This window comes from Acanthochromis polyacanthus, chromosome 14 (genome assembly GCF_021347895.1).
Source record: "Acanthochromis polyacanthus isolate Apoly-LR-REF ecotype Palm Island chromosome 14, KAUST_Apoly_ChrSc, whole genome shotgun sequence".
Classification (NCBI taxonomy): domain Eukaryota; kingdom Metazoa; phylum Chordata; class Actinopteri; family Pomacentridae; genus Acanthochromis; species Acanthochromis polyacanthus.
In genome coordinates this window covers 20,305,849-20,332,433 of record NC_067126.1, presented here as the reverse complement: position 1 = coordinate 20,332,433, position 26,585 = coordinate 20,305,849, and the positions used below count along the sequence as shown (strand labels likewise).

Genomic DNA, 26,585 nt, shown 5'->3' with positions numbered 1-26,585 from the left:
TTAAATGTTCTCAAAATGTTTTTCAATCATAATGGATTTATTTGATTTGACGATCAGTTATTCAGACGCTAATTAAACTACCAGGTTACATCAGCATTTATCACACTAATTCAAGTTAGACATTTTGATGTTCCAGACCTTTGCGTTAATACATTGTCTCTGACTGGACCTCTCTGAATTTTAGTTGGATATCCCTGTCATAGATTGTTGTTTAGACAACAGATTGTACAGTGCAAAAGAGACAGTTACAAGAACAGAAAAGACATAGCTTTGAATGCAGATAGATGTATTACTGAAAAGTGCCTACATAAATGCACTGAAGACTGAAAAATGTACATCTTGAGGTCCGTTGTGGATTTGTTTCTGTTGTCATAGCAAAGTTAGTAAAGGTGAAATGTCTGCTGAGTGTGCTGTCAACAAATTGGGGCTTCATCCCATTCCACCACAATTGTCAGCACTGAATAGCTTAGAGCAGCATTCAAATTTCAGAAAATGTTAGCGTTACCTAAAGGTCAGAGGGAGTTGTTGGATGGGCATCATGGCAAAGCCTCAAATACATGTTTGGAAGCAATTCTGCTTTTAGATAAAGATGCGCAGGTTATGTTGTGCAGTAATGGCGATGTTACGCATGGTCTTGCCAGTGGAGTGTGGGGTATTGTAACACACATAGTGAAGTCTAACACTCACAAGTTTCCTCTGAAAGTGTATGTCAAGTTTGATGATGATGGCATTGGTGCACAAAAGAGGAAACAAACTGCATATGTGTCAGCACATTTAGTGGGTTCAGCATCTATTGAACCAGAGGAGGAAAGGGCTAGAAGTAAAAGTGGAATGTGAAAATGATAACCCCAACAGTTATTTTATCAGAATTAGTCCAAACAAGGATAACAGAGTCCATGGTAAATGAGTGTCTTGGCTGCCTGACATGTCAATCATTCCAGACCAGCCTGTCAATCAAGTAGCCCCGCCTTCTGACAGGGCTAAAACTTTGAGCTTTATATAAAATTAGGTGTTACTTTATTTTCAGGTCGGCCACCTGATCTCTAGTTTTGACCACGGAAATTAATGAGGAAAAGCTGTCTTTTGTGTTTTACTTTTTGCTGTATCAAATTGGGGTCTATGGAGCCAGAGCTTTTTGGAGCCAGCCCCTGTCGGATAGAGTGGTACTGCAAGTTTTTGACACTTTTAAGTTAGTTTCTTTTTTGGAGCCAGTAGACACATCCATCTACAGTCTATGGGTGAAACGTGCTGCCCGTAGTAAAATGTAGGGGGCACTATGGAGCCATTTTGCCACACACATTTGCAATTCGCCAATTCTGATGTGTGTGCAAATTTTCAGGAGAGTCTGAGCATGTTTTGGCCTGTTCTGGGTCTTCACACCATTTGGTGTTCACATTCTATTACTATTATATAGTACTTTGCCAAAATAAAAGCAATTTTACAAAGTGCTGTATAATAAATGAATGAATATAAGCAAATACTACAAATAGAATGCACACGAAGTAAATATAAATCAACAAGAAGAATTAAAATATATAAAAATATAACACAAAGAAACTAAACTAAGCACCCAAACTCATTAACAGTCAATTTATTAAAAAGGAGTCTTTGAATGCATCAGCAGTTATAATCCAGGCAGGCTCTGAGAGGGGTCATTCTTATGATAATGAGCACTTCAACATTTATATTACTTTTTTAAAAAATTGCATTTTGTTGTTGAATTATGCTATTAATGAGGGACTTTGACATGTAACAGTATTTCTACATTGCTTTAGTTTTATTTTGCAGTTTTTCGTCATTACATTTCTATTTTTAATTGATTGAAGAAATGATAGATAGATAGATAGATAGATAGATAGATAGATAGATAGATAGATAGATAGATAGATCAGCTGTGTGGGCCTCACGGAGCAGCTTAAAGGGGCGGAGTTTGCTCCGCACTTTGAAGAGTGGCCGACAGAAAAGTAGTTGGCATGGCGGTGGAGTGGACATCTCTGTGCATGGACAAGTTGTAGATGGAAAGTGGACGTGTGACGAGCAGAACGAGACACCGATCAACAACTCTCTGTCAAAGTCATGCTTCTGTTGTGCGTCTGTCTGGTTTGCGCGCTGCTTTTACGCACGAATGGGAAAACGATTGGAGAGCTCAGTGGGACAGCGGGACGCCTTCTGCATGTCGATGACGGGAACTTTTCAAGGCAGGATCACATGAAACAAGAGCCCTTTCACCAGCAACAACAAGTGCTCCAAGCCCTGCCAGGTTTGTGTAAACTTGGGTAAAAGTTTTAACCGGTCAGCAGTTATTATATTGTAGCTGTGCGCTTGATATTTCGGAAATAATCACGAGGGTAGCCTAATACTTACGGCATTTCTTTCTTTTTTTTATTTCTGCTCCATCAACCACCACAAAGAACTGTTTAGATTGTACACCGAGATGTCCTTACTCAGTGGCGCAGACCATCTGTATGAGGATTTGCTCGCAAATCTACTGATCTGTTCCTGAGTAATAAGTGAAGTGGGAGCTCGCTGCTGTCGCCTCATGAGTAACGCTTTCTCCATCTGCTCCTTTTTACTCCATCACCACAGACATGCAGCAATTTGTCATTTTGTGTGCACATTATTTGCAATATTATGCCAATTTATTAACATTTTAAAGAGCATTGGAGCTCGCCAACATTTTCAGAAAAGCAAATAAGATGCCAAAAAATGTGTGTAGAACGTGTGTTCAATAAGCAGGCCTTCAATATCACTCACTCTGCTGTATCATTTCATGCACATCATCTGTTTACACACAAGCAGACTGATTGGTCTTTTCAAACTCGTTCAGTTTGTCTCCTGCTGGCTATTTTAATTTGTAACATTTCAGTGAAAAGCATGCTCTCCTTCCATCTGTGGAGTGGGCCTGTCCTCCTCCGTCCTCACAGACGTGACTGCACTTCTCATGGCACTCTTTTTGCTTACAGCAGAGCAGCAGAGAGGAGCTCAAAGAGGGATTTGTGACCCCGTTCACTTATCAACCAATTCATGACTAATTCATGCTGATGTAGGAGTGCATTACCATCCCCGTCATCACATGATCCCAACTCTGAGAAATGTGCTCAAGCATGCTGTTGTGTCTTATGCACCACCCTCCCGCCCCCCTGCTGGCTCCCTGTCCCTTCAGTTCCCAGTCAGACTGCCCACTTTCCATTTGTACTGAATAAAAAAGACAAAAGCAAAACACAGCTTTGATATACAGATTAACCCGCCTGCTGTCCTCATTTACAGGCACCAAAAAATATTGTTTCCTTGTCTGAAAAACATCAAAAAATTCCCCAAATTTCTGAAAATTTGCAAAACCTTCAGGAAGAAAATTTCAATAATTCCTCAGAGATTTCCCTTAAAAGTTTTATTTTAAAAAATTCCCCAAATTTCTGAAAATTTGCAAAACCTTCAGGAAGAAAATTCCAATAATTCCAGATTTCCCTTAAAGTTTTACTTAAAAAAATCCCCCAAATTTGGCAAGAAAATTCTGGTAAATTTTAAAAAAAAAAAGGAGTAAAAATCTTCCAAAAAATCCTAAAAATATCAAAAATGATTACATATCTATAAGTAAAACTTCTAATATTTTCTATATGTGAATGTTCTTAAAGAAACATTTTTAACATTTCTTTTTTTCCACCAAAAAATGTTCAAAGATTTCCCAAAAATGTTGAAAATGTGGACATCAGAAGTTTCACTGTGAAACTATATATTTTTTTCCACATTTTCAAACTTTAAAATGGGTCTATTTTGACCAGCAGGACAACACGAGGGTTAAACCCCAAAACAGATGGTCACCCCTTCCTCCCTGAGATTGACGTCTTCATTGTTGTGAGGAGACCTCGAGATTCAGGGACTTAATCATTTGGCTCCAGGGAAGATTATTTGACAACAGGCCTGGGGGTTTTAATAGGACATCAGCCCCTCCCAGCTCCACCCAAAGCATCTTTTGTCTCGAATCTCTCTTCAATTTGATATTGCTGACTCGTGCTTGAGGACTGTTTGGCCCACATATCAAAGGCCGCGCTTGTGTTTTTCCTCCATCGCTGGAATGTATGGCCTAATTCCAGCACACATAGGGTGGAGGGGAGGGTCACAACAGATAAGTCCCTGTTGGGCCATCTGTCTGTGCTGCCTGGTGGTCTCGCAAAACTGACCAGTCAACATGTTTGTGTTCTTCCCTCGGCACTGCGATTGTCGGTGAGATCATGACGATGTAAAGCTGCCACTGCTTTATATGTCAGCAGCAGCAGATGTCGTTGCTTTTAGACACAGACGCCGTGTTTTAAAAGATTATAACGTGCCATTCTGGTGTTCTTCATTTGTGAGGCAAGAAGCTTTCCAATTTGATGCCACGTGCTTGATAACTAAGTGGAAATGCATCCTTTTTAAAGAACACTAGCCCTACTATGTGCCTGATAATATCAGTATTCAAGGCACATCGCACACAACATGGGATCTATTTCTCATCTCCACTCTGCGGCCTCAGACGGCCCATTTCAGTCCACTTCATAAACCTCTTTGTAGCGTGGTTCAGTTTGCCAAATGGAGAGATTATAGTAATCTGGCACGACACACCTCCACTTCAGATTTAGTGACCCCCCTTCTGTTATGTTTGGCCACTAAGACAGAACACACATGAGGAGGAGGAGGCTGCCTCTCCCAAAACAACCATCCTCATGTCCATCTGCACTGGTGTTAGTATCTCAGCGGGTTGGCACTGAAACAGCAGAATGTACATGCTTGTTTCACATTGTGGCTGAAAATGGAAGCAGTCCGGGCATGTGTCTGCCTCTGATCAAAGGGAATTGTTAGGGGCAATGATATGGGCTGATCTGGTTATCTGGCTTTGGCACTTGCTGAAATATTGTGAAAGCTGGTAGCAGTGAGCCGGGCTTCATGAGTTTTCAGTAAACCTTTGGCAGATCTTTTAGCAGGAGGATTATGAGCCATCAGAGCAGCAGCAATTTCAGCCACTGCTACTGTCAGTGCCGTTTTGTCACTATTACAGAAAGATGCTTATGGCATTATGACTGGTGAGATTGCTGCTATAGCGCCACTGCAGCACTTAGCCACAAATAAAAAGTGTAATAAGGACCTTTTCATGGCCTCCAAGCACAAAATAACGACAGAGTTGATGATGAGCCAGCTGCTGAGATTTATAGCTCCCCGAACTCACTTTCTAGCTGGAAGCAGTGCTGTTCAGTCGACAGTATTTATAACAGGGCAGTAGGTGAAGAAGGATGTCCTGGTGCCGCCCAGTGCTGGCAGAGTTTCACAGCTGCAAACAATAAGCCTCTTGGTTTTGGAGCAGTTTCTTTGAAGTATTGTTCAGTGTCTTCATCAGTGGTTGTTATCGGGCTCTTGTGCTCAGATTTTCACAGCTGCTCTGTGCAATTATGCTTGTTTTTTTCAGCAGGAGTGTTCTAACCTCATTCTATGTATGCAACCTTCACAGAGAGACGGAGTCAAACAAATTACAACATCGACTGCTGTTGTTTGGAACTTCACAAATCAAAGCCGCATTAATTGATTTTTGGCCACTCAGCTGTAAATACAACACTGACACGTTGTTGCCTCATGAAATTGTTATGCAAAACACAGTTTGCCATTTCCATATTCAACATTAGCATTCACTTGAGGACACCTAACTAATGTAACCGCAGTACATCTCTCCTGTGGGAAAATCCTGCTCTTTAGCAGCTAAATGCTCATTAAAGTTCACCAGCGGGGAGCTAATTTTGTGTGATTCTTGTTGATGGACAGGCGGCTTTCAGTTTGCTTGTCATAGCTTTTTCTGCTACCCCTGATGTGGCTAAAAACAGCATGTACATCAAAACGACGAGCTACAAGAGACTGTCGATGACCTTTTACATTATACATTATATTTTGATCCATTGCTGATACAAAAATATTGATTAGTGCAGCTTTAATGCACCTTGTGATCTCAGATTCTTGGTGGGATGTGCATTCAACATGGCCTCCACTAATTCATACAGATTAGCTGTGATGGATTACCGAGCAGGTTTCCATTGTTATGCAGCACTTTAACTCTCTGATTTAAAATCTTGCTGTCTTGAACTTATTATTGGGTGCTCAGCGTGAAAGTGGCTAATTGGGTGCAGTGTCACATTATCTTTGTTTGGCCCTAAATGAGATTCTGAAAACATGTAATGATTGGAGCTCGCTCATGGGAATCATGTTATTGGAAATATGTAGCCATCTGCATGCTGATGTAGCACAATGTAGTCTTGACGGCATACTTTGCTGTGCTAATTGCCCAGTTTTACCGTATGTCTTTGCGTTCTTGTATTTCCAATCTGCTGGAATTAAGTGAGTGATATTCTTGAGGGATTCTACAAATTAGTTTTCCTGTCATGTTGTCAATAAGGTCCCGTCTAGGCTAATTGTAACTGCAACCACCTTCATGCTGTTTATGTATTAGAGCGCATGGTCATACCACATAAAAACGGTTGGACAAAATAGCAGGAACACCTTACAATACCTTAATGAAATCCAATGATTATATTCAATTAATAATGGAGCGTTAAATTTTACATGTTCTTGAGAGTATCCGGGTCAAAAATGTGGGGTCATCCAGAAATGTCCTTATTTTTGAAAGAAAATCATTTTATAATGGTGGTGTGACCGCATTAGGCTACACAATTTTGCTACATATTATCATATTTCTACATATAAGGCTATTTCGACTACAGGTACGGGATTAAATAAAAGAGTGGAAGCACATTTCTATCTGTGACAAGGAATATCTCCCTGTTTCTGCTTGATTAGAGATGGAATTATGGTCCACGATGTTTAAATTATCACAGAAAAGTATTCACATTTTGCATGTTATATACAGATATATGTCATTCAAAAGTTTGGGGTCACTTAGAAATGTCTTTATTTTTTTAAAAACGACGTTTTTTTCAATGAAGATAACATTAAATTAATCTGAAATGTAGTCCAGACATTGTTAATGTGGTAAATGACTATTCTAACTGGAAATGACTGATTTTTAATGGAATATCTACGTAGGGTATACAGATGCCAGCAACCATCACTCCTGTGTTCTAATGCTACATTGTGTTAGCTAATGGTCTTGAAAGGCTAACTGATGATTAGAAAACCCTTGTGCAGTTATGTTAGCACATGAATAAACGTATGAGTTTCCATGGAAAACATGAAATTGTCTGAGTGACCCCAAACTTTTGAACGGTTGTGTAGTTTGTCTTTTTATGTGTGAATCTGAGAAACTTCTATGCTCACCTGTAAACATCTCATTTTTCTTCTTCACCTTACTGCCATCTAAGAAATGTTTGTTTTTTCCTCAGGTTCTCCCTTTGACCTGAAGGTCCAGGTGAACGACGTGCTGAGCCGTCAGTACCTGAGTCGGGCTGTAGTCGACGTCTACATCAACTACACCAGGACCTACAGTGCTCTTACTGGAGAGGACGGCGCTGTCCTGCTTCATGTACCTTACCACAGTGGGCTGCCGCTCACAGTTGTGGCCAGCAAGGACGGCTACATTAGTACACTGCTGCCTTGTAAAACCAACCGAACGCCAAGTAAGTCAACTGTTTGCGTGTGTGGACTTAATGTGGACAGTTTTTGTATTCGCCAATGGCTCTCATGATCTTGAAAATCAGAAGGACACTCAGATTTTTCTTTAAGCTTAGGATGACATTTATTTCCATAGAGGGGTGATATTGCTCAACCTCATTTTCAAAGCGTTGTTTCTCTTGTTGTCTATTCACAAAACCTGCTGCTCCATGGCCTTGCCTCACTTAATTACAGTATTTCATTCTATGAGAACTCATTGTGTAACTATCCCATGTTTATGTGAGTAGATCTGCACACACACACTGTAGAGAAGGACAAATCGCACAACACTTCTAACAGAGTCGTGATAAAGCCATCACAGAAGATGCTGATATTCACATTCAGACTTTCAGAGTGTCGATTCCAGGCCAAATGTTTCTCCACCTTACTTACATTTGGCACCTCATTCGGTTTCTGCACCCAAGAAAATCTATGTGGGATTTTCTAACCCACATCTGGAGTGTGCGTCTCTGCTGCTCATCTGCCGTCTGCGGTGCTATACATTTCTTTCTGAGTACGCTGACAGCACTGAAGTGGATCTTCAATCCTCAGCTATTGTTGTAGTGAATGTTAGATAAGCTCCTTCCAGAGGAGTGAATTTCCCTTGTGTCTGTGGAGGGTGAAATACTGGAGCTGTGGAAACAGAGTACAACACTGCCATCTAGTGGAGCCACAGTCAAACATGGACTGCTAATACTAATTTTCTATCTTTATCTTCTTCTCCTTCATAATTGCTGTAGTATTTTCGTCTGTGACTATGACACTGCATGGTCGGAATCAAGGGAACATCTGGCTCTTTGAAGATTCGGTCCTGATTACTGGCAGAACATCTGGTACCGTACCTACTGTTAAAGTCACACTTTAGTTTTTCTTTCTTTGTTGCTCACACTCTCTCTTTATCTCTCTGATTGTCAAAGAGATTTCTGATGTTTTCTTCCATTTGTAGATGCATCAGCCCAGCCCACTGTCAGGTTTCCTAAGAGTCTGCTGAACCTGACTCACAGCAGCAACATCACCTCTGTTACAGCCTTCCTCACTGTTCTCAAACTGACATCAGAGCAGGATGGCTTCTTAAACACTCTGGGCATCGTGAGCAGTAAATCAGGTAGATGTGTTTATGCTGTTATGACATGATGCTGACTTCTGCTTGCAAAATCAGTCGTTTTAAATCATCGTACTGCTCTGACATATTGAGCAGGTTGGCTTTTTTCCCCTCACAGCACTATGTGCATATATATTTCCTCATTGTTTGCTCCACTCCTGTTCCTAATTCTTGGGTTCTTGCCATCAGTCATTTTTATGACTCCGCCAAGGAATGGTAGAGTTATGTGACGATGGGCGTATGTTTGTCTTTCCGTCTGTTTGTCTCTCTGTCCGCTTGCAACATTACTCAAAAACAGACAAACAGATTTGGATGAAATTTTCAGGGAATGTCAGAAATGACACAAGGACCAAGTGATAAGATTTTGGCAGTGATGCAGTCTGGATTTTAGTCTGGATCCAGATTTTTGTATCATTGCGGGATAGTGGCACGGTGTCACTCTAACTTTGACAACAAGTGAATACTACGTCAGCTGCCTGCTGTTGATCACATGATTGTGATCCCACTACAAATTGACTGCTGACTTACTGGGACTTGTACATCAGAAACCATACAAGGAACAATTGATTAAATTGTGGGGGTGTTTCCGAGTCCCCTCAATTACCACCACCAGCTACATATTGAGGGAACGCAATTTGGCATCCATACAAAACGTACACACGCATAGCACACAGCTGTGCTCAGCACAAAGTCATTTTGTTTGTGGGTACACCTGTATTAAATGGTCACATTCTATGGTGCCAGGATTTCTGCCACAAATTTTTTCAAGATTTCCGCAAATGATACGAATGAGCAGCCTCGGCAGAGTAGTGCACTCTCTGAGTGCTTTTCTTGTTGTTCATGCAGTGGTGTTGGATTTGAATATTGTGCTTTTGGTGCCATCTGATGGTTAACAAAACACACTGAAGTGGACACAATGCAAATGAATGAGCTAAGTGCAGCTCATAGGCTTTACTCATTTTTGCTTGTTTACACTTTAAATATAGCGCTATCAGAATAATTTGAAATCTGCAACGATCACTTTTAAATTCTACACAGACCGACTGCAACAGATGTATTTGAACACATTATCTGAGCATCACTCAACACTGTTAAAAATGGTTGAACTGGTTTTACTCAGGGGGCTGCTCAGCGGCGTAGTGGTTAGCACTTTCGCCTTGCAGCAAGAAGATCCCTGGTTTGAATCCTGGGGTGGGCCTGGGATGGAGTTTGCATGTTCTCCCTGAGCATGCGTGGGTTTCCTCTGGGCACTCCGGCTTCCTCCCATAGTCCAAAAACATGCTGAGGTTAATTGGTTACTCTAAATTGCCCGTAGGTGTGAACGTGAGTGTGATTGTTTGTCTGTATATGTAGCCCTGTGACAGACCGGCGACCTGTCCAGGGTGTCCCCTGCCTTTGCCCAAGCCAGCTGGGATAGGCTCCAGCACCCCCTGCGACCCTCGTGAGGATAAAGCGGTGTATAGAGGATGGATGGATGGTTTTACTCAGGCCACATACTTCTCTTTCTTGTTGTAGGTTATGTCAGTGTGGAGTTAAGCCCGGTGGCGGCTGTCAGTGTGCAGCTCTTCTCAGGAGACACAGAGTTAAATGTGAGTGGGCCCATCCAGCTCAGCCTCGGTATCGCTGACAGCTGTGGACTGCAGACGTCAAATGTTGTTCCTGCTTGGTTTTTTAACCGCACCACTGGTGAGTGGACAACATAACTTCATGCACAGTAACATCCCACTTTTCTGACAAATAATTAACCTAACAGCAGGAAAGATGGGACTAGTTTATTGTTGAGTTAGTTTTATAGCATTATTATGAAGACTGAAGCTTTCTGACGGATAGAAGTGGAACAGTAACATTGATTTAATCATTTAGTGAGTCATTTCTATTTATTTACACCCTATACACCATACACTATATCACTATATAACACCACTTTGCACTATATCCAGCTTTTAGCTTACATTAATAACATAATTAGTAGGCAGTTTCAAATCACCAGAGATGTGTGACTTGATGTCATATCTGCAGACTTTAACTTGAATGTAAAGCGCTTGCTGTGTTTTATTGGTGTCATTGGAAGCTTATCTGTTCAGATGAGATAAGGTCAGCCGTCCTTTGTTTTGTTTACTTCATTGTTATTTCAATCATCAGCTGATTTTTGTGTTTGCAGAGCTATGACTAAAAATCCATTTAATAATCTCTGAATTGTAGTCATTAATTACACACTGTAGCAAATATTTAAGTCCCTTCAGTCAGGCAAACCTAGTGCCACTGTGATGTCCAACTGACTTTAAATCTTCTTGACTGCTTATTCAGGGAGGCCCTTAAGTATTCTTAGAAAAGTGCTGAGGCAGACCAGGTATTGCTTCCACTACAGACAGCAGCCAAGCTGAAACCTGTCTTGTGCATCAAGGATTTTGAGCCATTAGGAATTTTGGATTATTTAACTTCTTTCTATAAAATTAGAGATTAGAAGAGCCTGCACAGTTTTGTCAATGTTTCTGAATATGTTCTTTACTGTGGACAAAATGCAGAGTGTAAAATGATAGTTGAATTAAAGTTAGGAAAAGCTGATAATGTCATATCTATTCCACTGTCATTGTAATTGCGTTTATTTGTACAGGTTGTCCCATATTTCATTTTTGTTTGCACTGGTATTTTAATTAAATATGTCACTACCGTTTGTTGACCACCTTTTGGAAAAAAAAGCCATAATTATAATTCCCAAAACCTCATTTTTGGTGATATTGGATCTACACATCTAAACTCTAATATAGGAAATACTCAATGTTTTTTTTAAAGATGGAATATGCCAATTTTTGAGTTTCAGCATTAATATATCATTATATAACCACAAACAAGGTTTCTGACTGTTAAAAAGGAGTTTTTCTTGCCGCTATTACCTTAGGGCTTGCTCTGGGGATTCAGGCCATTTCGGTTCTGTTAAGCATCTTGAGACTATCTGAATTGTAATTGCTGCTATATAAATAAAATAGAATTGAACTGAATGGAAACAGCTGTGTGGATGGTATCGATATAGTGGAGTAAAGGTGTCTTTCTGTTTGTTGTAGTCCCAGCTTCTCTGTTTTGACAGCCAGTCCTGCCTGCATGTGCATTTTTATGATTTTTTCTTGCATGTTAGTGCAGTTGTAGTAATCCCTTCCTTAAACTGTCGGCACTTCTTGTGATTATGAGCCGAGTGAGTACAGTTAAATGTTCGAGCATTTATCAAAAACCAAAGCACTGAAACACAATATATTTTTATATAATCGTTCGACTTTTTTTTCAAAGTTATTTTTTTTTCGGCATTTTGTTGGCTTTATTAGACAGGTTAGTCAAGAGACTGACAGGAAAGTAGTAGTAGTAGAATGGTTTGAAGCAAAGGGCTGTTAGCTGGAATTGACCCCAGGCTGCTGCACCGGGTTTTTGGGTCTATTTAGGTTAATGGATCAACTGCTCAACCAGTTGAGCTTTCTGGTCACCCATGTTCACCTTTTTTTTTTTTTAATTGACAGAATTGTGGGCAAGACAAGCAATTTTTATCTATGTGTTTATTTTCCTGAGGTGGATTTATGAGAAAGGGACTAGGAAAGGTGACGTCAGTGGATGGAAAACTCACTTGGACATTCACAGCTCCTCACCTCGGCTACTGGATTGCTGCACCTTTGTCATCCACCAGAGGCAAGTGTTTACCGTAGTGATGTTAAAATGTTCGGTATTTTTTCTGTATGATCATCTTTTACCTATCAAACAGATACATGGCCACACGACGCTTTTCAATGAAATGTATCAAATTGAAATGACTAGTGATGGACCAGCTCTGACTTTGTAGTTGCTTTTCTAAATTTCCTGTATATTGGGGTTGTTCTGACTGTAAGAATTGATTTTGTTCTCTCTTTGGAAACCAATGGAAAAAAGATCAATGACTATAAGGGGAAATGCTTGTACTATAACTTTAATAATCCAGTGAAATTTGCCTCGGTCAGTGGAAACAGGCGAAAAAAGTTAAACACATGAGGTACACTGTACAGCCTGATGGTTTTCACATGGAGTCATTTTCTTTACATGTTTCATTTTCTATTCAACACCTTTCCTCTTGCTATCTTTTAGGTTTCTTTGGACTGGCTGTTCCCATTGACTTCATCTTACACCATTCGTTTTTCCTGATGGCTCTTGTAGGAGGAACGCTTGTTATAGTCATCTGTCTTCTGCTTGGATTAATATGTTATTGCAGGTAAGGAAGGCTTTCATCTCATACTAGTTAATATATATAATAAGTTACAGTGATCTATTGTTCCAACTTTTCTCCCATATTTACCCCAAAATAAATTTTTAACTTTTATGTTGACAAATCCTCATTGATTGTCACTTTAAAGAAATGCTCTTTTCAGTATCACGTACTCAATGATGACTATGACATATTATTTGTCCAAATTAATGTCTTGTCAATTTTTTGTCTCATCTGTAGAAGTGCACCCAGTGATAAAAACGCAAAGAAGATCCTCCCAGTGATGAAAAAAGACCAAACCACCTCCACATGTGATGATGAAGTATTTGAAGCATCGTCCAGGATTGTCTTCCACCCACGGGATGAACCGGACACCAATAACATAATAACCAACCCCAATGTGGCCATTACGCTGGAATGTAACGAACTGGAGCTTAACACTGACCTCAATGATCTGACGGGTTCACACAAGACTTCAGAGCAAATCAGAGTTGCAGCATCCCTGACAGACAATTTGTTTTTCTACAACCAGCCCGTAGCCATTCTTCACGCTCCAGCATTCTTCCATTTGGAGGAACAACCGGAGCAGTGGAGCAAGTCGGCCACTCTTCCCCGCACAGGGGCCTCAAACGGTGCTGCCACTGAGCCGCTGAATAAGGACAGCTTCACCCAGACGCTGGCAAAAGGTCCCTCTGAGACCCAGAACCCGGCAGCAGAGACTGAGGACCAGCTTGGAGGTTTAAAGGGTTCTCCGGCGGCAGCATCCGCCACCACAGCCAGAAGTCCCTTCAACCTCCCGGAGTCGATGTCCGTGCCAGGAACGTTAAATAAAATCGGTAACAACAGACACTCTGCGCATGTCTTGGGAGCATTGTCTAAAATCCCATCGCCTCAGCCTCCTCGGGCCTGGTTTGTCTCACTGGAGGGCAAACCTGCAGCTGAGATCCATTACAATGTGTCAGAGCAGCAGAGGAGGCGGAGGCCGGTTGAGAGTCGGGAAACCAGCCTGGACTCAGGGGTGGACATGAGCGAACTGAACCAGACATCTGGTAGGAGGACTGTGACTCTGGAGCGCAATGCTACCTTTGTCAAAAGCACATCCCACAGTAAACCTACACCTCCAGAGTAACAACTAATTGCTTAAAGCCATCCGAGTTTGTTCATAAACAGCATCGATGAGTGACTTACTTACCTTGTTGATCGGATATTGAATCCAGGATGTATACATGACCACATCTCTGCCATCATAATAACCTCAGTCTACATTGCAGCTACTGTGCATGTAGAAAATTTCACATTTTAAAAAAAGTTCAGAGTTGGTGGTCATTTCTGTGGTTTTAACATTACATTTTAAAAATGTCTCATATACCACCCACTTTTATTAGTCTTTCTCATCTCTGATACATTCCCTTTTAATGTTTCACTTCTTGTAAACAGTGTCGATTTCATTTGAATATTTGTTCTATTTGTCCGCTTACAGCCTTACTTTTTAATACTACAGTAGTGATCAGTCTTCAGCTGTGTGCACTCAAAGACTAATTTGTAAAGACTGAATGTTTTTTGTTAAGAAAATTAATTTATTTGTGTATGTTGTGGTGTATATTGTCTCTAATTTAAACACTGGACATGGTGATATTGACATTAGACTATTATTATCTTCCAAGTACAAAAAAGGGAGACAGTTTATGCAATAATTTCACATTGTTATGCTTCTGTGTTAATGCAGTAAAACTATATTATCTAATTATTTGTATGATCATGTACATACAGGGGAAAACTGTCCAATGTTTTTTACAGTGAAAGGAGGTATTTGCAGTGGTGGGTAGCAAGTGACTTGTGCTCAGAAACTCCTCTAATGACCACTCAAGACAGAGTGTTTCCTCAACCACATTTGAGAACACAACTCAGTATTTGTTTTCTTTTTTTTTTCCTTTTTTTCCTTCTGACTTGTTAACAAACACATTTTACTATGAGCTAGACTTTAAGGCTGCAGACTCAAATGGGAAACAGTTCAAATCAGAGTTGATTGTTCATCTGCATCACAGATACAGTATTGATAATTACTGATAGCAGTGATAGATATTCATTGTGGTACAGTAGACGTATGCTTACTGTACATTTACTGTGCATCTCTGAGGTACTTGCACTTTACTTGAGTATTCTCTTTTCATGCAACTTTGTGTTCCTGCTAGATGACATTTCAGAGGAAAATATTGCACTAGATTTTTTGACAGCTGGAGATGGGTGATAAATTAAAAGAGAACAACCAGCACAAAGTATCTTAGTAAGGTGTTGGGTCACATGTCACTTGAACAGCTTAAATGCAACTTAGCATTGATTCTTCAAGTCCAGCTCTACTGGACTGATAGAACACCATTCTTCTGGTGGTTTTGGTGATAATGACGAGGAGCGCTGTTCCACATATCATCTGTCTGTCTCATGTCAGTCCGAAATCTTCCCTTTGAGTAGGGGCATCGTCATTCACTTCCTTCAGGATAGAAATGTTTCATCTTAGGATAAAGCTGATCACTCGGAATAACATTGCATTGATCTGCAGTGATTATTCCCTCTAAAGTCGGGGTCTCATTTTACTTCAGGGCCCACATACAGCCCAATTTGAGCTCAAATGGGCCGGACTAGTAAAAATATACCGTACTAAACTATCAGTAACGGCAACTCCTAATTCTTCCCTTTGTTTTAGTGCAAAAAATATATATTTTAAAAATGCTCATATTTAAGAAGCTGCCATTTCACAAAACATTATGAACAACCTGAAATTTCCTAAGAAGAGTAAGTTTAGTTTCATCAATCTTATGCCTCCATTTATCATTTGCACCTTTGCATAACAACTTCCAGGTCACAGTGTGTCTACAAAGGCACAGAACATTCAGTCATGGGCATCTGAACAATAGAGTATTTTACTTTCTGATCAAAACAACTTAAGGTCTACAAATTATTTTAAATTTACGGTTTTACAAATGTACAATTTGCAGTTAATGTCTTCTCTGTCATTTTTACACCTTGCAAAAACTGGACCCTCTGGTGGGTCGGTTTTGACCGTATATTTGACAACCCTGCTCTAAAGGGACAAGTGGATCCAAACAAAACTAGTTAAATGCCCTCCACAGAACAACAGAGCCACTGGTTCACTGACTGTGGGGGTCAATAGTTCCCGTCTTGGTCTCTTTGTGCGTACTCTCTGACTCAACTCTCAAATGTACATTCACCTTGGTAATGAGGGGTTTATGCACTGAAGTCTTGCTATGATGTCTATCTCTATGTCAACAGACTGTTCTGTTCAGTCTGATTATGTCCTGCACTGACTTTTTTTCGTAGTCTCTTGCGGAAGATTTGCCCGTATGTTTTTTCTTTGAATGAAAGCATGAGCATTCAATGTTTACTGTCAACCACAGTTTCAGATCCTGTTTATACTGAATATAAATATGTTCATGAACCTGCTTTCAAAGTCACGTTTTTCCTCTTTCCGTCTTGATACAAAATCTGAATCAACAAAGCCTGCCAAGCGTTGTATAAATGAAACATGACTTGCTCCTAAAGTGATCATTTGTTTTAATTTAAACCACCTAACAGTAAATGTACATGTAGAACTGAAATGACTCTGTGATAAGTTTGTTAGCTGATTGATTAGAAACTATTTCAACAGTCGTTTTGATTGTTCTAGCTTCTCGAGTGTGACTGATTTGCTGCTTGTCATTTTGATTACTTTGCTAAATGTAATTTATTTTAAAATCATTGTAAGGTTTGGAATGTTGGTCTGATTCTTGCAGTTTTTCTGCAACAAAAAAAAACGCTTCATTGAGAAAATAGCAGGAAATTAATCCATTAGGAAAACAACCATTCATTCATTAGTAAAAGGTTTAATAGTTGTTTACCTTCACCTCAACCAGCTCTGATAGCAGAATGCTGAGAATGAAAACTTTACTTTTACTACATTAAGTGCATTTCTCTGACTACAGGACTTTAACTTTAAGTAGGAGTTAGTGTGGGTACTTTTGCTAAAGTAATGGCTCTGAATAACCTGCTGTTTCCTTGAGGCTACATGAGAGATTTGCATAAAACATACACAGATGTGTCATAGATCACGTCAGCTCAAAGAGGAAGTATAGTACGTTTTATCGCCTCTGCTCTTTGCATCCTACCGTGAGACGATGTAATAAGGAAGTACTGTTGCTTTCTGTTTGAAATACGGGAAACTTTAGTACTTCATCTTTAGATCTATTTTTAAACCTGCAGTTTTTCTTCAACCTGAGTACAACAAGCCCGTACAGGTAGGCTGTGTGCCAAGTTTGTCTTGTAAAAACCCTCCACGGGTAATTCTACTTTATCTGGTTATACACACTGCAATAGCATGTTTTCTTGTATACGCATACAGAAATGTTGATATAGAATTTTGAATTTCATAATATTGAAAGCTAAAAAGATAAAGTATTTTGTCCTAGTCATGAACACAGAAGTCAGTTGTTGTATGGTAGTGTGTATTCTCAGACAACCCTGTGGTGTGTTCTCCGAATGCAGTGGCTTTCGGTGCAGAGTATTTACAGTAAATGTTACGAGCTGTTTTGGCTTTGATTGCCTACTTTTTCATTCAGCAATTTTCAGAGTTCCTACATGTTTCTGTTTAGATCCTACTATGTACATATGCAAAACTATTTTACTTTCACTTCTGACTGAATTCTACGAGAGAACAAACTCAACCGTATGAAGCAGGATGTGGTTCTGCTCAACTACATACCTCTGTTATGTGTCATTTGTTCCACTACAGGCTATGGACAAGCTGAAGTCAGAGCAGAACAGACTGTGTTCGTGGCTTTCAGAAGACCCCGAATACATTCTTGAACAATGTGGGGACGTTTTATCTATGAATGAATTTCGAGAGGTTCAAAAACAAAAATGTGATTTAGACAAAATGAGACTGCTTTTGAAAAAAATCATTCACAAGGGAGAAGAGACCTGTCAGAGCTTTGTGGACATTCTGAGGCAGCATCAAGCACATTACCCACAACTGCAGCAGTATTTCAACCCTCACACTCAAGGTCTGTAAACGTCCTGCATGCAGCTCTGTGCTCCACTGTGAAGGAGTCTGAACATGAATTTCAGTGAGAAGTCACAGCAGTCAGAGCTTCATGTCCCCGTATTTTTTTATTTATTTTTTTGTATTTGCAGGTTCACTCATTCCAAGAGTGCTTGCTGATGGTAGCAGTGTTGTGATCAACAGAGAAATAAATAATGTAACAGCAAAATCCCTCTCTGTTAACATTGAAACATTCAGCAATCCAGGAAGTCATTCATCTGGTAAGTATGAATGGTTGTATAGTTTTCAATAAAATCACTAAAAGAGAAGTTGCTATGCTCCAGCTAACCAAGTAGTGTCTGTCATCATACTTATTTACACTGTGCTTTGGTTTGAGCCTCTTTAAAACTTTTTTTTTACAGAAGCGTGTGACATGATTTTTTTTTCTCTTTTCCGTCATGCAGAAAATGTTGCTCCACATGCAGCCTACATTGCACAGGGAGGCGGTGTAATATGTGCTGATCAAATATCTGGAGTCACCACTGGCGATCTCAATGTGTCAGTGTGTGTGAGACCATCACAAGTACAAGCAGGTAACATTTTGCTGCTCGATATTTGTATGTTGTATGTTTACTTTCTGTCAGTCTCATTCATTAATCAAATGATTTCTCAGTAAGTCAGTGTAACCTAGCTAGTTTTCTTCTCAGATGCGGTAGATAACACACTGCCTTCTCCTCAGGTACAGTAACTGAACACAACATATACAATATATACAAAATAAGCAGCTCATTGACAAGATGCTTTGGTTTTATGTCATATGTCGATGCATATGTTGAACAGCCCAACAATGGAAAAAACTGAATAATCTTCTCCAATTCAGATGAATATATTACTCTCATTTAGGCCAAATTTGAAACGTTGTTGCTCCTGGTACTCAGCAGAAATACAACAGGTTAAGTGATAGGTGGAATTTGATTCCTTAAGAATCAAACTCAACTCACAGGTTTTCTCCTGTGAAAGTAAGCTAAGCTAACTCTCTCTACTTTCATATATATTGTAACAGACAGCCATGAGAATGTTATCTTTCTTCTCATCTAACCCTAAACGAAAAAGCATCTGGTAAAATAGGTGTATTTTCCCAATTACTTAACTATTCTTTGAGCAGTTGTAAGGTTAGTGGTTTGATCTCCAGCTCCCAATTTCCAAACAGCAAATTGCTTCTAATATGCATTATTCGGTCACTCTTTTTGGACAAAAGCATCTTAGTAGATTTACACGCCGAATCCTGTGACTACGTACACACGTGGACAAAATTGTTGGTACCCCTCAGTTAAAGAAGGAAAAACCCACAATTCTCACTGAAATCACTTGAAACTCACAAAAGTAACAATAAATAAAAATTTATTGAAAATTAAATAATCAAAATCAGCCATCACTTTTGAATTGTTGATTAACATAATTATTTAAAAAAACAAACTAATGAAATAGGGCTGGACAAAAATGATGGTACCCATAACTTAATATTTTGTTGCACAACCTTTTGAGGCAATCACTGCAATTAAACGATTTCTGTATTTGTCAATGAGCGTTCTGCAGCTGTCAACAGGTATTTTGGCCCACTCCTCATGAGCAAACAGCTCCAGTTGTCTCAGGTTTGATGGGTGTCTTCTCCAAATGGCATGTTTCAGCTCCTTCCACATATGTTCAATGGGATTCAGATCTGGGCTCATAGAAGGCCACTTTAGAATAGTCCGACGCTTTTCTCTCAGCCATTCTTGGGTGTTTTTGGCTATGTGTTTTGGATTGTTGTCCTGTTGGAAGACCCATGACCTGCGACTGAGACCAAGCTTTCTGACACTAGGCAGCACATTTCTCTCCAGAATGCCTTGATAGTCTTCAGATTGCATTGTACCTTGCACACTTTCAAGACACCTTGTGCCAGATGCAGCAAAGCAGCCCCAAAACATTACTGAGCCTCCTCCATGTTTCACCGTAGGGACAGTGTTCTTTTCTTCGTATGCTTGGTTTTTGAGTCTATGAACATAGAGTTGATGTGCCTTACCAAAAAGCTCCAGTTTGGTCTCATCTGTCCAAAGGACATTCTCCCAGAAGCTTTGTGGCTTGTCAACATGCATTTTTGCAAATTCCAGTCTGGCTTTTTTATGAGTTTTTTTCAGCAGTGGTGTCCTCCTTGGTCGTCTCCCATGAAGTCCACTTTGGCTCAAACAACGACGAATGGTGCGATCTGACACTGATGTACCTTGGCCTTGGAGTTCACCTTTAATTTCTTTGGAGGTTGCTCTGGGCTCTTTGGATACAATTCCAACGATCCGTCTCTTCAATTTGTCATCAATTTTCCTCTTGCGGCCACGTCCAGGGAGGTTGGCTACTGTCCCGTGGGTCTTGAACTTCTGAATAATATGAGCCACTGTTGTCACAGGAACTTCAAGCTGTTTAGAGATGGTCTTATAGCCTTTACCTTTAAGATGTTTGTCTATAATTTTTTTTCGGATGTCCTGGGACAATTCTCTCCTTCGCTTTCTGTTGTCCATGTTCAGTGTGGTACACACCTTTTCACCAAACAGCAGGGTGACTACTTGTCTCCCTTTAAATAGGCAGACTGACTGATTATGAGTTTGGAAACACCTGTGATGTCAATTAAATGACACACCTGAGTTAATCATGTCACTCTGGTCAAATAGTTTTCAATCTTTTATAGAGGTACCATCATTTTTGTCCAGGCCTGTTTCATTAGTTTGTTTTTTTAAATAATTATGTCAATCAACAATTCAAAAGTAATGGCTGTTTTTGATTATTTAATTTTCAATAAATTTTTATATATTGTTACTTTTGTGAGTTTCAAGTGATTTCAGTGAGAATTGTGGGTTTTTCCTTCTTTAACTGAGGGGTACCAACAATTTTGTCCACGTGTGTAGATAAAAGCTGGACAGATCTGGGCAAAGGGTGAGCAGCTGAAGAGTTAGGATTTGTAACATTTCTGTATTTTGGAATTTTAGATAATGATGAAAGTTTAGAAATTAGAATTTCATTTAACCTGCATGTTCTTGAACTTGACCACAGCAGTAAGAAGTTAAATTACCCCAAAGCAAACAACCTCTGCTAATGATTCACCCTAAAAACTGGACAAACAGGATAAACAACTGTTGTCTTTACAGGGCCCTACAGCGAAAAGGATTACTGAGCTCAAGGTGGAGCTCACTGCATGCCTGAGAGGGGATCTCTTCATTCTGCAACAAGTGCATGCCAAAGGCATCGTCACAGAGAGACAGTATGAAAACCTGAAACATGCCTCTCAGCCAGAAAAAACAGTTATTGACCTGATAGATCAGGTGATAGGGAAAGGTGAGAAGACCTGTGTTAACTTTCTTCAGGTTCTCAAAGACCCTGAAGTTCTCAAGACATATCCAAAACTGAAAGAAATTCTAAACATTTAATCTTAGCAATCATGGAGAGCATTTATAAAAGCTCCAATGAGGAACTTTGTCTCTGTTTCTCTGCACCTGCTGTAATCCTTTGTGTTTGTGGCTGTTTTGTTGTTTCTTTTATGCAGAAAATGTTTTGTGGAACTCAACTTGCATGCTAAATGGTTTAAAGTTTAAAAATGTGTATCTCCTGCAACAGAAAAAACAGCCAGTGACGACTGAGAATACAGAACTTTTGACCTTTACAATATGGTCCAGCAGATTATAGTTGGGGAGGGAGACACAGGAGGAACAATGGAGAGAATTTGTTTTCCAAAGAGCATTTTTGCTGTGAAAATGTCTGTGCTTATTTTTTTATTGATGGCAAACCTTAAATAAAACCAGACAGTAAACTCTACAACATGAGAAAAGGTTTTGTTTGTTGACCTTATCTCTGCATACCGCCTCTGCCAGCCTCACTATTAAGGTAAGTGACCTTTTCAAATAGGCTGACACAATTAGTCTAGCTGCTGAACTCAAGATGGCACAGTGGTGGCACAGTGTTGCAGTGGCTATCAGCCTAACAGCCTTCTTAGCTAGTAAATTGAAGGATTTGCTGCAGTGACTTGACTGTTTTGGTTATGTTAGAACTCTTATGTAGAGAACTGCTCTGGGGTTTTTCACACTCTTAAGAATCAAAAATCAAGAATCTTTATTGTCATTGTGCTTCCACACAGCAAAATTGCAATTGGTGACTCCCCACTATAGATAAAAAATAGAAAAATGGCACACTATATACAAATAAAATAAAACTTTTTTTAATCCTCAAAAATATATGTAAACAGAGTTAGTGCACATGAGCAGTACAGTGAGTGTAAAGTGCAGTCCAGTGCAAGAATCAGTTCTTTATTGCACATAGTGTCTCTTGTGTGTGTAGGGGGGGAATGGACTGGACAGCTCTTGAATGTTTTTAGTCTGGAGGTCAGAGTTTTTATGCTCCTGTACTGTTTGTCTGACGGAACCGGAACAAACAGTCCATTTCCCAGGTGGGTGGGGTCAGCAGCGATACATCGGGGAATTAACATTCCTTCATTTTGGACCCAGCACGCATATATTGAGTTCAGGTCTGGAAGAGTTTCCCACAATCTCCTGTGCTGTTTTTTACCACCCGGGATAAGTTCTTTCTGTCCTGAGCTGTGCAGCTCGCGTACCACACTGTTGCACCAAGACAGAGGACAGACAGTCATTATTATCAACTGACTTTAGGAGACATTTGTACATGTTAATACATTCTGACAGAATTCTCCTAAATAAATGGACTAATGCTCATTCTGATGTTGTGATACTTCATCTGCAACTGACGATGAAAAGCCACTAGAGGTCACAATTGTACAAGTTTAGATTTTTCAATTTGGGGTTTTGCCAAACAACTATCTTCTGATTTATAATTTAACTTCCAAGAACTTTTACTTAGAGGCCATTGACTTCTGAATTAATATGGGACAGAAACATGTTAATGATACAGATCCTATTGGTCTTAACTGAACATTTAAAAAACATCTTGGTCTCCGGACCGCACACACATAGCATTTAAGAGTCTGTTACTTTTAATCAGTTTGCCATCAACTGGATTTATCTCTTAATAGCTATGTTCATAAACAAAACAATTGAATGTCAGAATAAACTTGTATATCTGATGTGATTGGGAAATGTTCCTATTAAACGTTTCCAGATTAATGTGTGTTTACACAATCAGAGGACCCAGAACTCATGCAGTTAATTGTATAAACAGTGAAGAGACAGGACGATTTCCAACTGCCTCGGTTCTTTGTTGGTACATATAAATACTGGCAGGTAAATATGAATATTTTGACCCACACACAGTAACAGCTCCGACTCTCTGTCCTGGAAAGAGGCCTTGAGTCTCTGGCTGTGGACCAGGGAGCAGCTCTGGATTGTGTGGAGTAAGAGTCCAGAAACAAGGTGGCTGGAGAGTCCAGCTGGAATGGAAACAGTCTGACGCACTTGGTAGATCATAAAACAGCAGCAGGATTATTGCTGGCCCATGGTGGACAGTGAACGACACACTCTTACACCTCATGTGATTTCCTCAAAGCCATATATTTTTATGTTTTTTAACCTCTTTTGAGGCAAAAACACCCAACTGTGAATAATTGAAGAAAGTTTTTTTCTCCCAGTCTGCTAATGTGTTGGATTTACAGTGAGCTAAAATTAGCATGCTTTATTACTTGCATGCTGCCAGCTTGAAGACTAATAACATAGTTTTACACTTATATAGTGTTGTGCTCTAAATACAGTGTCTGATTCTTGGCAGACGGTTAAAAAAGAATCTAAATCAGTGCAGCAGGAACTGATATGGTGTCTATTCCTGATGATTGACTGACTGATGATAAGTGCACTACCAGTCAAAATGTTTAGACACACCTTCTCGTTTGATAGTTTTTCTTTATTTTCATGACTATTTAGACTGTAGATTCTCACTGAAGGCATCAAAACTATGAATGAACACATATGGAACGAGAAAAGCACTCAGAGAGTGCAGACCTCCGCCAAGGATAGAGAGGAAAACAGGAAACCCATGCAGTAAAGGATCATGAGCTAGAATCAATTCTGCATCTCTGACATAGTTCTGTTTACAAATCACCTTCTTAACCAGTTGAGCTATCTGGACACCTTGCTCTAATTTGTTGGACGACATACTGACCTATGATGTTTTTTTTGTCATATTTTGGACCACATACTAAAACATACTGAAAAATTCAAAGTGATCCAGAATTCAGGGTCCTTTCCGGATTGTCACCAAAATTAAATGAGCTCTTCCTCTTACCATAGTCTAAATGCCCTCAAAATTTCGTCTGAATCTGCCCCGGTGTTTTTGAGTTATCTTGCTAACAGACAGACAGACAGACAGACACACAAACATAACCTCCTTGGCGGAGGTAATTATGTAGGAAACAAAAAAGTGTGAAATAACTGAAAACATGTTTTATATTTTAGATTCTTCAAAATAGCCACTCTTTGCTTCGATTACTGCTGTCATGGTTTCTCTTAGACATCGAAGATCAGAACTCAAATCAGATCAGATACTACACTGCTTTGCACACACTTGGCATTCTCTCCATGAGCTTCATGAGGTAGTCACTTGAAATGTTTTTCCAACAGTCTTGAAGGAGTTCCCAGAGATGCTGAGCACTTGTTGGCCGTTTTGTCTTCACTCTGTGGTCCATCTTATCCCAAACCATCTGGACTGGGTTTAGGTCAAGTGACTGTAGAGGCCAGGTCATCTGACGCAGCACTCCATCACTCTCCTTCTTGGTCAAAAAGCCCTTACACAGCTATTTGACCATAAAGGCCTGGATGGGTGCAGTCTCCTCTGAACAGTTGATGTAGAGATGTGTCTGCTACCGGAACTCTGTGTGGCATTTATCTGGACTCTAATCTGTGGTGGTGTTTTGCGATTTCTGAGGCTGGTGACTCGGATGAATTCATCCTCAGCAGCAGAGGTGACTCTTGCTCTTCCTTTCCTGAGCCAGTTTTTGAGCCATTTACCTACAATGTAGAAAGTAGTAAAAATAAAGAAAAAACCTGAATGAGAAGGTGTGTTCAAACTTCTGACTGGTAGTTTACATTGGGGTACATTCCAATACCCAGTCCCTTTACAGTCCAAATACTTACTAAATCCAATACAGCATGCCAGAAAATAGAAGGATTTTTTATTACATCTGGTCTCATTTTGCAGTGTGTAGATCAACATGTTGCTGGGACTGTTCTGACCCACAATCCTGTGCACAGTGGAAGACACATCCAGTGTGTGTGTCATGGTGTCTCACTGAAATATCAATCTTAAGAGTGCACAAACAGGTGATTTCACACACTTACAAGATGGTCAAAGGCAGAATATTCTCCAGTAATATGTCCCAGTCGTGCACACACTGCATGCAACAGTAAGTACTTTGTAAAGGCAGCTGCAGAACGTACAAAATAGAAAAATAAATAGTACACAACCTGGAATGCTGGTTAGTAACCTTTTTCTTGTCGTGACCTGGTGCCTACATCACCCATAATGTAACCTGACTGATGACAATCTGGGAAGCGATTTGGTTGTTAGTAGCAGCGAATGAAGCCTTGAGCCACGAGCCATCAAGAGGAGATGAGGAGCTGGCTAAAGATGTCTGGTAAGTCCACTTCATCCAATCACCAAACCCTTAGATTGTCTTCATCTTCATCATCCCCAGTGACATCACTAGAGGCAGGTGATCAGACTTCACACAGATTACTCTAGAGCAACATCAAGCTTGGTACAACTCATTCTCACATATAAACTACTGTTCAAATATTTGGGCTCACCCAAGCAATTATATGTTTTTCCATGAAGACTCACACTTTTATTCATGTGCTAACATAATTGCACAAGGGTTTTAATAATCATCAGTCAGCCTTTCAACACCATTAGCTAACACAATGTAACATTAGAACACAGGAGTGATGGTTGCTGGAAATGTTCCTCTGGACCCCTATGGAGATATTCCATTAAAAATCTGTCATTTCCAGCTACAGTAGTAATTTGCCACAGTAACAATGTCTAGACTATATCTGATTATTTAATATTATCTTCATTGATTGAAGATTGATTAAAGACATTTGTAATTGACCTCAAACTTTTGAACAATACTGTACAAGAGCATTTATTAGGGTGGACACAGAGAATATGCCTCAATATTTAGAAGACATGCATCTGTCTGATAGGAAAACAAATGACTTTTATTTAGAAAATGACACACAGACATATTGACTAAACATGAACAGAACACTCGCTGAAAACCATCTGAGCTCCTACAATGAAGGAATTAATTTATTTTTGACTGGAGAAGCTGCGGCCTACACATTTTAAAAGATTACTTTGAAAGATGCAAAAGAGGACAGACAAGTAAATATGTGTGTCGTCTCAACAAGGATTACATTAATTTACAGGAGTTTAATTTATAAACATAATACTAAAAGCCTGAGAGCCTTGCTGTATTATATTCCATTACATTTTGAACTGTCACCTGGTGCCTGACTTTTGTGTATATCTTTACATAAATTAGCATTTCCATAAACTGATGCAGAAAATGAAAAAGGCATTGCCAATCAGTCTGAATTAGAATTGGAAGCTGTGTTGGGTCC

At 39.8% G+C, this 26,585-nt stretch overlaps 1 protein-coding gene and 1 long non-coding RNA gene across 2 annotated transcripts; both read left to right on the top strand.

Moving 5' to 3' along the window:
- The first annotated feature begins 1,923 nt into the window (after positions 1–1,923).
- Positions 1,924–16,403, top strand: LOC110949678 (protein FAM171B-like). Its single transcript, XM_022191846.2, has 8 exons — positions 1,924–2,260; positions 7,356–7,589; positions 8,364–8,456; positions 8,570–8,728; positions 10,241–10,411; positions 12,281–12,397; positions 12,827–12,950; positions 13,185–16,403. The coding sequence occupies exons 1-8, from the start codon at positions 2,077–2,079 to the stop codon at positions 14,071–14,073; spliced, it is 1,971 nt and encodes a 656-aa protein (XP_022047538.2). The 5' UTR covers positions 1,924–2,076; the 3' UTR covers positions 14,074–16,403.
- Positions 16,404–18,575: 2,172 nt separating this feature from the next.
- On the top strand, positions 18,576–21,819 carry LOC110949680 (uncharacterized). Its single transcript, XR_007946312.1, has 2 exons — positions 18,576–18,715; positions 21,153–21,819. It is a non-coding gene; the product is annotated as an uncharacterized LOC110949680 (long non-coding RNA).
- Positions 21,820–26,585: the final 4,766 nt, after the last annotated feature.

Bases quoted from the DNA above. Each gene is read 5' to 3' on its own strand.
- LOC110949678 (XM_022191846.2), top strand. From the start codon at position 2,077: ATGCTTCTGTTGTGCGTCTGTCTGGTTTGCGCGCTGCTTTTACGCACG. The intron at 8,457-8,569 runs GTACCGTACCTA...TTCCATTTGTAG, and splicing joins GATTACTGGCAGAACATCTG to ATGCATCAGCCCAGCCCACT. The intron at 8,729-10,240 runs GTAGATGTGTTT...TTCTTGTTGTAG, and splicing joins CATCGTGAGCAGTAAATCAG to GTTATGTCAGTGTGGAGTTA.